The 12,807-nt window shown below is 52.0% G+C and overlaps 2 protein-coding genes across 2 annotated transcripts; both read left to right on the plus strand.

Moving 5' to 3' along the window:
• The first annotated feature begins 235 nt into the window (after positions 1-235).
• LOC141737324 (olfactory receptor 14J1-like) lies at positions 236-811 on the plus strand. Its single transcript, XM_074572005.1, has one exon. It carries the CDS (start codon positions 236-238, stop codon positions 809-811), a length of 576 nt encoding a protein of 191 aa, XP_074428106.1.
• A 10,326-nt stretch (positions 812-11,137) lies between these two features.
• On the plus strand, positions 11,138-12,628 carry LOC141737325 (olfactory receptor 14C36-like). The gene has a single exon (XM_074572006.1). The coding sequence runs from the start codon at positions 11,138-11,140 to the stop codon at positions 12,146-12,148; it is 1,011 nt and encodes a 336-aa protein (XP_074428107.1). The 3' UTR covers positions 12,149-12,628.
• The last annotated feature ends 179 nt before the right edge of the window (positions 12,629-12,807 follow it).

Raw genomic sequence — 12,807 nt, forward strand, 5'->3', positions numbered from 1 at the left:
CCTCAGCAACGGCCTCATCATCACCACCATCGCCTGTGACCACTGTCTCCACACTCCCATGTACTTCTTCCTCCTCAACCTCTCCCTCCTCGACCTGGGCTCCATCTCCACCACTCTCCCCAAAGCCATGGCCAATTCCCTCTGGGACACCAGGGACATCTCCTATGCAGGATGTGCTGCACAGCTCTTGTTCTTTGTCTTCTTTCTTGCAGCAGAGTATTGTCTTCTCACTGTCATGGCCTATGACCGCTACGTTGCCATCTGCAAACCCCTGCACTACGGGACCCTCCTGGGCAGCAGAGCTTGTGTCCACATGGCAGCAGCTGCCTGGGGCAGTGGGTTTCTCTATGCTCTCCTGCACACGGCCAATACATTTTCCCTGCCCCTCTGCCAGGGCAATGCCCTGGACCAGTTCTTCTGTGAAATCCCCCAGATCCTCAAGCTCTCCTGCTCACACTCAGACTCCCTCAGGGAAGTTGGGCTTATTGTGGTCAGTGCCTGTTTAGGCTTCGGTTGTTTTGTTTTCATCGTGCTGTCCTATGTGCAGATCTTCAGGGCCGTGCTGAGGATCCCCTCTGAGCAGGGACGGCACAAAGCCTTTTCCACGTGCCTCCCTCACCTGGCCGTGGTCTCCCTGTTTGTCAGCACTGCCGTGTTTGCCTACCTGAAGCCCCCCTCCATCTCCTCCCCAGTTCTTGATCTGGTGGTGGCTGTGCTGTACTCCGTGGTGCCTCCAGCACTGAACCCCCTCATCTACAGCATGAGGAACCAGGAGCTCAAGGATGCCCTGTGGAAACTGATGACCAGATGATTTTCAGAAGCAATAAACTTCTTCGGTCTTGTTTTGGAAACCACTCAGAATGTAGCTTGTTACAGGGCAAGCCCATCTTCTGTAGCTTTTGTTAGTTTTGGTTTGAGTTTGTGATTTTGGCATTGGTTTTCTTTGTATAATGCTGTCCACAAATAAGTGTCATCATTTTTGCTGTTTTTAACTATGCATCTACCTTAACTTGTGAATCCCACAGACATTGTAAAAGAGGACCAGTGCTCTCTGTGTCTTTAAACAAAAGAAAGAATCTTCTAGCGACTTGTTTGCCCAAGATCCTTCCTTTGGGACCTGCTCTGGAGCTGCAGGGCTGTGCCTGTGAGCAGAGGTGGAGGGGAAAGGGTCTCAGCACAGCAGCACTGTCAGGGAGCACCAGCCTTGCTCTTTTCAGACTTATTCTCTTTCTGTTTCCACACTCTCCTGCTGAGCGCAGGTGTTGCTGTAAGGACCGAGTGCTCTGGCAGCTCATACTCCTGCTGTGTGCTGTCCTGTCCCCACAGGCAGGGACAGGCACTGGGCGCTTCTCCGGCAGAGCTGGCCTCCCCAACAGCTCCTCCGTCACACCGTGGCATTGCCGCAGGGCGGTGCCTGAAGGCTCAGGCCTTCTTCCAAAGTTGCTCTCAAGGAAATGCCCAGGAAAGCGCCCCGCAATCGAAAACACCTGTGTGCAGCTTAACTGTGTGAGTGTGCAGGGGGGGACAAGCAGCAGGTCCCTCGCCCAGCCAGGGCTCCTGGGAAAGACAGGAAGGACCAGCAGAGCAGGTTCTTCTCTGTCCCTGGCTGTGATGGACACTAGGGGTAAGATGCCCTAGGGTCATGCTTACAACTTATCCAGTAACAACCACCACTGGCCTCTCGCCCCAGCTTGGGGAGGTTGGTTGGTCTTCTGAAGAAGTCCATGTTTGTATTGTAGGAACCAGATGCAAGCATGCACATCGTGTGCGTGGGGTGAGATGAACCCGAGTAAGCCCAAACACCGTCAGCTATTCCCAGGGGTTCAATGAAGGGCTGTGGGGCAGACAGTGTCTGGAGGTCACTTCACTTGGAGAGTAACGTCCCCTGGGAAACCCCCTGAATGCAGCACTGGGATGGGCTTCCTTGACCCCAGGTCCCTGTGTCCATTCCTCACGCCGTGGGGCATCTCAGAGAGGTGCCGAGCAGGGAGACACAGCGCGGGGCTGAGGTGCTGCCGGCCTCTGGGAGTGGCAACAGGAGGCCATGGAGTCTGCTGCAGGGCCTCTGCCCGTGCCAGGGAAGGACTCGTGTCTCTGAACAGCCCTGCCAGCACCCTGACAGTGCTGGGTGTGACTCCAGGAACAGCCTGTGTGATTCTCAGCAAGAGACCAGGACAAAATAAGGTGAAAAAACTAATGGGTCAAAATAAAAGTAAGTAGAAAGAAGAAAAATAAAAAAATAAAAAACATTTAAAAAAAAAGAAAAAGCTTAAAAGCAAAGGCCACATGCAGAAGAAAAGGCAAACCGAGGAAGATTTTTTTCTCTATTTCCCATCATCAGACAATGTCAAGTCACCTCCTGGGAGGCAAGGATTCAGTACATGTAGCGGTTTTTATGGAAGACAAATGGGTTAATAGCGAATGTCCTCCCAATTCCTTTCTCTCAGCTTTTATGGCTGAGAATGTTGCCACATTGCATGGAATATCCCTTTGGTCAATTCAGTAAAGCTGTCCCATCTATGGCCCATCCCAACCACTTGCTCACCCCGAGTGTACTACCTTTAGAGGAGGTTGGAGGGACCCATGATAGAATGTATTGTGTTGGAAGGGACCTTGAAAGGTTATCTAGTCCAGCCCCCTGCAGTAAGCAGGGACATCTTCAACTAGATCAGGTTGCTCAGAGCCTCATCCAGCCTGGCCTTGAATGTCTCCAGGGATGGGGCCTCCACCCCCTCTCTGGGCAACCTGGGCCAGTGTCTCACCACCCTCAGTGGAAAGAACTTCTTCCTAGTGTCTAATCTAAACCTGCCCTGCACTAGTTTAAAACCATTGCCCCTCTTCCTATTGCTACATGCCCTTGCAAATGTCGAGCCATTGACCACTACCCTCTGGATGCCATCATCCAACCAATTCCACATCCACTGAACAGTCCATCCATTCAATCCATATCTCCCCAATTTAGAGAGAAGGATGTTGTGGGGGACCGTTTCAAAGGCCCTACGAAGCCCCGATATACAACATCTGTAGCTCTTCCGCTGTCGACTGATGTGGTCACTCCATTGTAGAAGGCCACTAGATTGGTCAGGCAGGACTTGCCCTTGGTGACGCCATGCTGGCTGTCTCGAATCACCTTGCTGTCCTCCATGTGCCTTAGCACAGCCTCTAGGAGGATCTGTTCCATGACCTTGCCAGGCACAGAGGTGAGGCTGACAGGGCCGTAGTTCACACGGTCCTCCTTTCTACCCTTTTTAAAAATGGATCTCATGGTAACAGCATCAGAAAAAAAAAATCCAAACAAAACAAAACAGAAAAAAACCAACAACACAAATTTGAACATCGTGGGAGCACAACTGGGATGGACAGACTAGCACACTGATATCACCCTCAGGGACTGAGCAGCTGCCTTCTGCTTCCTCATCATCTGGAGGCACTACTGTGTGTCACCCAAGTCAGACCCTTGGGTCACATGAACCATTTTTCAGTTCTGATAGACTATACTCATTATTTCTCCATCGACTCTGACAAGAGCCGAGTTACCCAGATATCCAGGCTGTGGATGGCATATTTCTCATGCAGTGACCGCTTGGAGTAGCTCTACTGACCTCTCTCCATATTTGCCATTCTACAGCTTTGAGAGGAGGAAATCACCCTGCAGCGCCTGGCCCTGTCCATGGCTACTCCAAGCCATAGCACTGATTCCTCACAGCCTTTCTGACTTTGGTCTTTCGGTCCTGGTGGGAGATGATATTATTGTCTTAATCCTGATTTTGTTGGGAACCCAAAAGGAGAGACTGGAGGCTGTTGGGTTATATGTAGGGCTTCAGAGAAATCAGGGAGTGCATTAACCTCACGCAAGGGCAGGAGATACTTCCCGCTGGAAGGGGTTATTTGTGCTATTGGCCACACAGCCACCCAAGGCAGCTGGGGTAAGAATCACTCAACCAGGTTTTAGGCATTGGGGTGAAATGAATCTGCACAAATACAGAGATTTGCAGTGTAGTGACGTGACCCCGTCCTTTTTTCCTTCTCATGCACGCAGCTCAAATACAAGCTTTGTCTCCAGGCCCCTTCTGGATGTGAACCATCATGCAGACAACAGAAACAGTGTGAGTTCAGCCTCTCGGGGCAAACTTTGTCTAACATGGGGATAACGTGGGGCACAGGCCCAGGTTTGAACGCAGAGAGGTGGAGGTGCAGAGAAGCCTTTTCTGTTGCTGCACCGTTGAGGTAAACCCAGATTGAATCGGTATCTTTTCTGCTTCCCTGGGTTTTTGGGGGTTTGTTTTTTATTCCCCTTCCATGAGTTTAGCAGTTTCCCTTTGAGCAGCTAAATCTCATTTTTGAGTTTCTCCACTTTTTAAAGACATAGCTGAGTCATGACTGACATCTCATGATGGATGAGGGAAATGTCTCAGCCTGCAACTGGAAAGAGGTGAAGTTGTGAGGAGATAAATGTGTTGCTTCAGACAACAACTGGTATGAATACAGCAAAAACAGAGAGTGAAGGTGAATGAGCAGGAAAAAAAGGAAACCTGCCCAGTCCATAGAGCTCTGCAGAAGGGGGCTGGAGCTGTACATAACATGAGGTGATACAAGTGGGATCACGACTTAGAGAAAATTTTTCAGCAAGGCTGTGTGAGAGAGGACCAGATAAACAAGAGACTCCACAGTGTGCGGAAGTGATGGGAAGAAAGGTCTTGGGGTAAAAGCGTGAGAAACAACGGGAGAGATTTGGGTTGCAGAGATTTGAAGTAGTCCTGTCCAGGTCTGAGAGGCTGAGTTTCAGAGACAAGGGAAAATAGAGAAACTCTCAAGCATGTTTTGGAATTCGTGGTACTATCACTAACAACAGAGAGGACGTTGCTGCAAGGCAACTCTTATTCTTCATGATGATGCACTAAAGCTCTTTTATTTCCTTCCCAACACTTACTGTTACTTGTCAAAGTAGCTGTAATTTTCAGTAATTAGCCTCTGGCACGAAGTTCTCAGGACAGTGGTTTTGCTCTCGCTGCTATCTCTTTGTCACCATTTAAAGATTACGCCTCGTAGACAGAATTGCCCTGAATTCATGCCCGCTTCATGTATTTTCTCCCTGGTTCCAGTAAGAGGTGGAGGGTGGGAATAGGGAAGTTGGTCCAGGCCAAGGTACAGATCCCAGATTTCTGGAAAGGCACAAAGGCAGGCAAATTTTTCATGTGGTGGTGTGACCGGCATCCACTGCTCCTGAACCCTGGAGTACCCTGACACAACACCGTGACCTGCATTTCCAGTCTGCTGAGTCCGAACTGTGCAGCAGAGATCCTAGAAGCTCTGAACTGCCTTCGTCTGCCCTGCGTTTCAGCACGTCAAATGAAAGTAACCGAGTCAAAGAGTTGGTTTTGAGCTTCTTCACAGCCTAAAGCACCACGTGGGTAAGGAGACTGGCCAGGAAATGTAAATAATCAAAGGTAGGATGAGACACCTACAGAGCACAAGACAATGCCACCCTGAATTGTCCCAGGAGCTGAAGAAAACCTCGCCTGTAGCTGACTCTCTTCTCCTGGGGCACACTGCAAGGCACAGGCTCATGGAAGGGTTTTTGGGAAAGGGGTTGATGGGGGATCCTCTGGTCCAGCCTCTCACCAAAAGGTAGGGTTGTCAATCCCCGGGTCAGGTCGGGTGACATTCTGGGGAGCTGAAAACCTCCAAAGATGGAGATAACAGAGAGTCGATGGGTGTCCTGCTGCAGGGCAACGTCCGCCTAGTCCATGTTTCCTAATGCTCAGTATAAATCTCCATGGAGGATGCTTGCCGCTGTTGCCTCTGCCAAACGTCTGCCACAGCAGAAGAGTTTGCCTCCACCTTCCTCTCTCGAGGAAGATGTCACCTGCTCTTAGACTGCCCTGTGCCTCCCCTTCAGCAGACTGAAGAGGCCCAGTTGTCTCAGCCTCTCCACACAGCTCATGTGCTTCAGGCCCCTAACCCCATCCTCACAGACTTCCTCTGGACTTTCTCCAGTTTCTCCATCCTCCTTTCCCAATGGGATCCATATATGGCATCCACCATAACTCCCACACCCTTCTCCCCAGGACACTCCTCAGCCCGTCGGGTCACAGCCTGTCCCAGTGCACGGGCTTTGTTCTGCCCCCAGTGCACACCTTGCCCCCTTTGCCTTATGAAACTTCAGGAGGTTTCGTTTGGCCAAGTCCCCAAGTGCGTCAAGGTCCCTCTGGACTGAAAGGCCAAATCATCAACATTTCAGGTTTTTTGGACAGTGCCTCAAACCAGATAAGAATATCAGGAATTGCAGGATGCTACAGGTCATGAAAGAGAATGATTTGCTTAGTGGAGTTGGCACCCGAGTTTGAAAATCAGCCCACCAACCACCTCAGATATACCCCAAGGTTGTAAGAAAAAAGAAAAGCATGGCCAAAGGGGAATGGATGAACAAGGAAGCCGATCATTTTGGAGGGTATTTCGATAAAAAGAGAGAAGCAAATGTGGTTTCAAAGAATGAAAAGGATGTGGTCAGGGCTGTTTTGGGGCACCTCTGAAGCACCCTGGCACCTGATGTGAATTACTTCTGTGGTCAGAGACAACCTAAGAGCTTTCCCTAATTTGAAAAAATGAAGGGGAAGAAAGGACAGTCATATTTAGGCTAGAAGGGTCCTCGGGAGGTGTCTCGAGCAGCCTCCTGCAGGGCCAGACCAGTTACTGAGGGCTTTCTCCAAACACATCTTGGTCACTTTCTAGAAGAGATCCAGTGCACGCTCCCTGGGAAACAGCTTCCAGCACTTGACTATCCTTATGCGGGAAAAGTTTCTCCCTGTATCTACCCTGACCCTCTCTTTTGTCATCCCGTTGCCTCTTGTCTTTGTGTCTTGTACCATGGACGTGAGCCTGACTCAGACTTCAGAATGAACAAGCCCAGCTCTCTCAGCTTCTTCTCACAAAACATGTGCTCCAGCCCTGACCACCTTTGTGGGCCTCCAGGGAACTTTCTCCACTGTACCAATTTCTCTCTGTAATTGGGGGGGGTGTGTGTGTGTGTGTGTGATAAACCAAAGAAATAACCTGGATGTGGTGTAACAAGTCCTGAGCAGAAGGGGATCATCACTTCCACTGTCTGTGCTCCTGCTCCTACAGCCCCGAATGCTTTTGGCCTCCCTTGCCGATGGCTCATGGTTGTCCCAATGAAACCCAAGGACCACCACAGTCTTTCCTGCAGAGCTGCTATCCAGCCATGCAGCCCCATGCCCTCTGCCATTGCACAGGATGAGTGCACCTCAAGGGGAGGACTTTGGCGTTGTCATTATTGGATACTGTGTGCTTCCTTTTGGCCCAGCCTTCCAGCCTGTCTTTGTCCTTTGGGTGGAAGCCTTGAGCTCCAGCATAGCGTTTGTTCTCCTCCATATGCTGTCATCTACAACTGTTATGGAAAAGCACTCTCTCGTCTCCTCTGGGTCGTTATAAACACATTAAACAGGGCAGGTTGCAGGATAGACCCCTGCAGAACCTTACAATCTACAGGCCTCCAGGCAGTGTAACACGCATTGACCATGTCCCTCCGAGCCCGCCTGTACAGATGGTTTTAGCTATCCAGTAGCCATCCATGCAGGCATTAGCCATCCTAGCTTGGGCATAAGAGCGTTCTGTGGGACAATGCTGAAAACTTTGCTGGCTTCCAGGTCAAAGATAACTACGTCTCTCCTTGCACCTAACAGTCATGTCCTTTCTTCACATAAAGCAAGTAGGATGGCCAGGCACAGTCTCCCCTGGGTAAATCCTGTCACCTTCTCTTTCAGCCATGAAAGAATTGTGACCTGAGGGGACCTGCTCTGGAGCACAGCCTTTCACTCCCCTGCTCACCCATGGGGCATTTCTGAAAGGTGCATGCAATATTTGGCTGCCGCCAGTCATCAGGGAGTGCCCCCAGTTTCCAAGATGATGGAAGTGGCCTCTCCGTGACATCAGCCTGCTCTCTCAGCTCCCTGGGATGCCACCCATCCTGTCCTAGAGACTGGTGAGGATGGCGCTTGCTCAAGTGACTCCTGACTTGATGCCCATCCACCGCTGGTTGTTCTCCTCCAGGGTCCTGCCTCAAGTCACAGAGGCCTGGGAGACCTTGCAGGGAAAGATCGAGGCAAAGAGGACATAGACAATCTCAGATCTGCCTACACCTGCTCTCATGAAACTCAGCAGTGGCCACACACTATCTTTGTTTCCTCTTTAACTGTTCCTGATGTTTTAAGCATGCACCATGGTGCCCTTGAATTGCCTCTCAAGTTTAGCCTGAGTTTCCATCCTTGCTATGCCTGGAGGATGCTGTCCTTGGACACCAGCTGTACTGAGCTGTGCCACCATGTCTGGGCAGTGTATCCCATCCCTGACAGAGGTCTGCCTCCATCAGCAATGGCTCCAGCTCATCCTGTCTGTGCCCCTGGCTGAGGGCATTGCTGCACATTTGGGCTGAAGCACCCCAGCTGTGGCACCAGGCAAGCTCCTACTTGCCTTAAGGAAACCTGGTACCAAGTGTCCAAGACCCCGTGTGGGCAGAGACTTTGCTTCAGAGCAGAGATGTGGGACCGACATAAGACAAGTGAATGTCTTTCTAGCCCTGGGACTACAGACTCAGGGTGAAATGTCCTAATTCACTCAATGGAATCATCCCCCGAGCTTGGAAAAAGGAGACCCTTCCCTTTCACCCTTCTGGTGTCTACTATTGGGACAAGAAGAGGTGATTCTCCTACCAACTCTTTTCTAATAAAAGCAATGCCACAGGACATAAGTCTCTCTCCAGCTGAGGGAGGGAATGTCAGCGATTACATCAGCAGGTTCCCCTGGAGCCCCAGGGAGACCTGGAGGGAGCCCCGAGGGGGCAGAGAAAGGGCTGCCTTGGGCTGGTCCTCTGCTGCTGAGCTGGGCTGGGCTCCTGGCATGGAGGGAGCTGATGGCAAGCGGGCAGCGCTGCAGAGAGACAGCTCTGCCCAGGAGCAGCTCCTCTGCCAAGCGCAGCAGGGCTGAGGGCACTGCCTGCAGGCAGCGAGGGCAGAGGAGGGAGGCAGAGAGTGTAAAGGCAGTCTGGGGTGGGAGGAGAGAGGAGAGCTCACTTGGAGAAAGATCTTCACAGCCCTGAACAGGGTAAGTCTCTGGCTGCAGGGCAATGCAGCTGCGGTTCCTGGAATGATCTCCCAAAGCTGGCACATCCCACAGCCTCTGGGATCTGTCAGGAGGTCTCTCACCGTTTCTCCAGCGTAGAGGAAAAGGACTTGCTTTGGAGCAGGGCTTCCCTGTGGCTCTGTCAAAGGGACAGGGCACATCAGCTGCCTTCACCCGGGGATGGCTGCAGTGTGAAGGTGGGTGTGCAGCCAGGGGTGCCCAGGGCTGTCCTTCAGAGCAGGGTCCCTTCACCCAAGGGTGCTTTGTGCCGTGGCAGGGACTTATCTCCTGTCAGGATCAGCTCTCCGTTTACCTGAGGAGCTCCCACCAGCAGTGTGGGGAGAAGCTGTGGGGGGAAGAGGCAACTCCTGGCAGGAGAGTGTCCTGCTGTCAAGGGGGTGCTGCGTGGGGCAGGGCTGCTCTCAGCTGCAGTTCACCCCCAGGACATTTCCCAAGGGATTGTTTGAGGGAAAGCTCAAGGCAGGAATTACGTTACAGATAAGGAGCTTTCCTGCGTTTGTGTTTTTATTTTCCTAGTGAGAGGGTGGGGAGGTAGAACAAGGGATACATGTATAGGGAGCTCTCAAGTTGGAAGAAGTCAGTGAGACTCCTGAGCTGTAGCTTTGAGTGATCAGCAGGTCTGCCAGGAACCTCCTGGAGTGCCTTCAGCCACTCCTCTGCCCATGGGCAGCACCAGCATCAGCTCTGCTGGACCCATCGGGGTTGTTCTGACCTGCCCTTTTCCACCTGCAAACAGGAACATGAACCCGGCCAGTGCCCGGCAAACAGGCAGGTTTCTGTGGGGCCAAGGGGAGCGCACAGGGGTTGGGATGGGGTCTGTGAGAGCTGACAGGGAAAAGACATGGGACAGGGAAACACCTCCCAGGAGGAAAATCTCCCGGCAGCAGAGCTATGATCAGGGAATGAGAGGAAAGAGAAACCAGAAATGCTGTGGGAGGAAGGATTCAGAAAACTCTGTAGGATCCCCTCCAATGCAGACCCCTTCCCCTGAGCAAGTGTCTCCATGGGAATGAAGTGTCCAAGCTCTCCTCTAACCCGTGGGGCTGTGGGCAAAGTAGTCTATGTGGCTGGGGAATGAGCTGACTCTCCCCTTCTGAGATACCATCACTAGGACACTTGGGTGTCTCCTTGGGGTGTCCTTCCAAGCACTGCGCTGCCCTCCAGGATGCCAGTCTGTCCTGGAGCATCCTGGTGTTACCTGAATGCCCAGTGGAGAAGCGCAGAGATGCTACGACCAAGGAAAGGCTGCTGGGTTTGTGAAACGAGCCATGTGTGTCCTTGGCGAGAAGTGGGGTGCTGAGACCTTGAGAGAGGGTGAGACGCTGAGCTCTCGGCAGGGGGTTTCTCTGCTCTCAGCAGCGCCTGGTGTCTTTTCAGGTCTACATGTGAGTGCGATTCCCCTCTGTCTCAGAAAGGCACAAGCAGAGGGCAGCTGGGAACAAGACAGAGGGACAGACCAGCTCCCCTCGCTCTGCACTAACCCTCAGACAATCCCCTCGCCTGGCAGGACTCCCTTTGCTGTCCCTGAATGCAGCAGAAATGGTGAGGGTTTCTGAAATCCAAGAGAATCTCCTGCTGAGATGGGAGAGAGCTGTATGAGAACCTCTCTCCAACACTCTTGCAACTGTGGTTTCATGGCAATGGGAGTGCAGAGACTGACGAGCCCTTTTTTCATGAGGAGAGGTTTATCTGAGAAATTGGGACACCAGGACTGCCCACCCCATTCCCACGCATCTGCTGCTGCAGAGCAGGGCTGACTCCTGGGCATCCGGCGGGCAGAGGTCCCGCTCCTCCTGGCACACCTGGACAGAACCAACCAGAGCTCCAGCCACAGAGCTGAATGAAGATCTGATAGAAATGGAAAAGCAGTGCAGAGTGTGAGGTATGAGAACTGGTGTTGATTTTTCTCAGAAAAGTCTCCCCTAACTTCTCACTGGCCTTTCCTCCTTGTTCAGTGCTCCACACCAAAAGGCACCAAATGTCCAACAGCAGCTCCATCACCCAGTTCCTCCTCCTGGCATTCGCAGACACACGGGAGCTGCAGCTCTTGCACTTCGGGCTCTTCCTGGGCATCTACCTGGCTGCCCTCCTGGCCAACGGCCTCATCATCACCGCCATCGCCTGTGACCACCGCCTCCACACCCCCATGTACTTCTTCCTCCTCAGCCTCTCTGTTCTTGACCTGGGCTCCATCTCCACCACTGTCCCCAAATCCATGGCCAGTTCCCTGTGGGACACCAGGGCCATTTCCTACAAAGGATGTGTTACACAGGTGTTTTTTTTCTTTTTCTGTGCTGCAGCAGAGTTTTATCTTCTCACCATTATGGCCTATGACCGCTACGTTGCCATCTGCAAACCCCTGCACTACGGGACCCTCCTGGGCAGCAGAGCTTGTGTCCACATGGCAGCAGCTGCCTGGGGCAGTGGGTTTCTCAATGCTCTCCTGCAAACGGCCAATACATTTTCCCTGCCCCTCTGCCAAGGCAATGCCCTGGACCAGTTCTTCTGTGAAATCCCCCAGATCCTCAAGCTCTCCTGCTCAGACTCCTACCTCAGGGAAGTTGGGCTTCTTGTGGTCAGTGCCTGTTTAGGCTTCGGTTGTTTTGTTTTCATCCTGCTGTCCTATGTGCAGATCTTCAGGGCCGTGCTGAGGATCCCCTCTGAGCAGGGACGGCACAAAGCCTTCTCCACGTGCCTCCCTCACCTGGCCGTGGTCTCCCTCTTTATCAGCACTGCCGTGTTTGCCTACCTGAAGCCCCCCTCCATCTCCTCCCCATCGCTGGATGTGGTGGTGGCTGTGCTGTACTCCGTGGTGCCTCCAGCACTGAACCCCCTCATCTACAGCATGAGGAACCAGGAGCTCAAGGATGCCCTCTGGAAATTAATGACCAGGTTATTTTCTGCAGCAATAAACTGTCTCCTGCAAATCACTCATAATGTAATTCATTATACGCCAAGCCCGTCTTCTGTAGGTTTGGTTAGGGGTTAGGTAACTGTGTGTTAGGTTTGGTTGAGGGTTTTGGCTTTTTCTTGCCTTTTTTTTTTTTTTAAATTATATACTTTTGTCCACAAATAGATGTCATTATTTAAGATTTTTTTTTTTTACTACCTATCTATCCAAATTTCTGAGACTCACAGAGTCATGCCCAAAATCCTTCTTCTCAGGCCTTTTCTGGAGCTGCAGGGGTAGAGCCTGAGCGCCGAGGAGGAGGAGAAAGAATCCCAGTACTTGCAGAGCACCAGCACTTGTTCTTTCCGGGGCTGCTCTATTTTCACTTCCACACTCGCCTTCTGAGCCCCTGTGTTGATCTAAGGCCTGAGTGCTCTGGCAGCTTGGTCATGGTGCTGCTGTGTAGCAGCTCTGTGATCACAGGCAAGGAGAAGCAATGGGCACCTCTGAGAAAAAGCTCGTCTGCATAACAGAGTTTCCACCATGAAAGGGGATCTGCTCAGGGCAGCGCAGGAAGGATCAGGTCTTCTTCCACAGTTGCTGTCAAGAGCGTTCCTTCAAACGTGCCCTGGTGAGGGATGCCCAGTAAAGAGGTAAAGAGTGTGCGTGTGCAGGGTGAGGGCACACACAACAGTGTCCTTGCACAGCCACACCTCCAGGGACAGAACTGAAGGACCAGCAGAGCAGGGTCTGGTCTG

Source organism: Larus michahellis, unplaced genomic scaffold (genome assembly GCF_964199755.1).
Source record: "Larus michahellis unplaced genomic scaffold, bLarMic1.1 SCAFFOLD_34, whole genome shotgun sequence".
In the NCBI taxonomy this organism is placed as follows: Eukaryota; Metazoa; Chordata; class Aves; order Charadriiformes; family Laridae; genus Larus; species Larus michahellis.

Excerpts from the sequence above, each read along its gene's own strand:
- LOC141737325 (XM_074572006.1), top strand. The coding sequence starts at position 11,138 with ATGTCCAACAGCAGCTCCATCACCCAGTTCCTCCTCCTGGCATTCGCA.
- LOC141737324 (XM_074572005.1), top strand. The coding sequence starts at position 236 with ATGGCCTATGACCGCTACGTTGCCATCTGCAAACCCCTGCACTACGGG.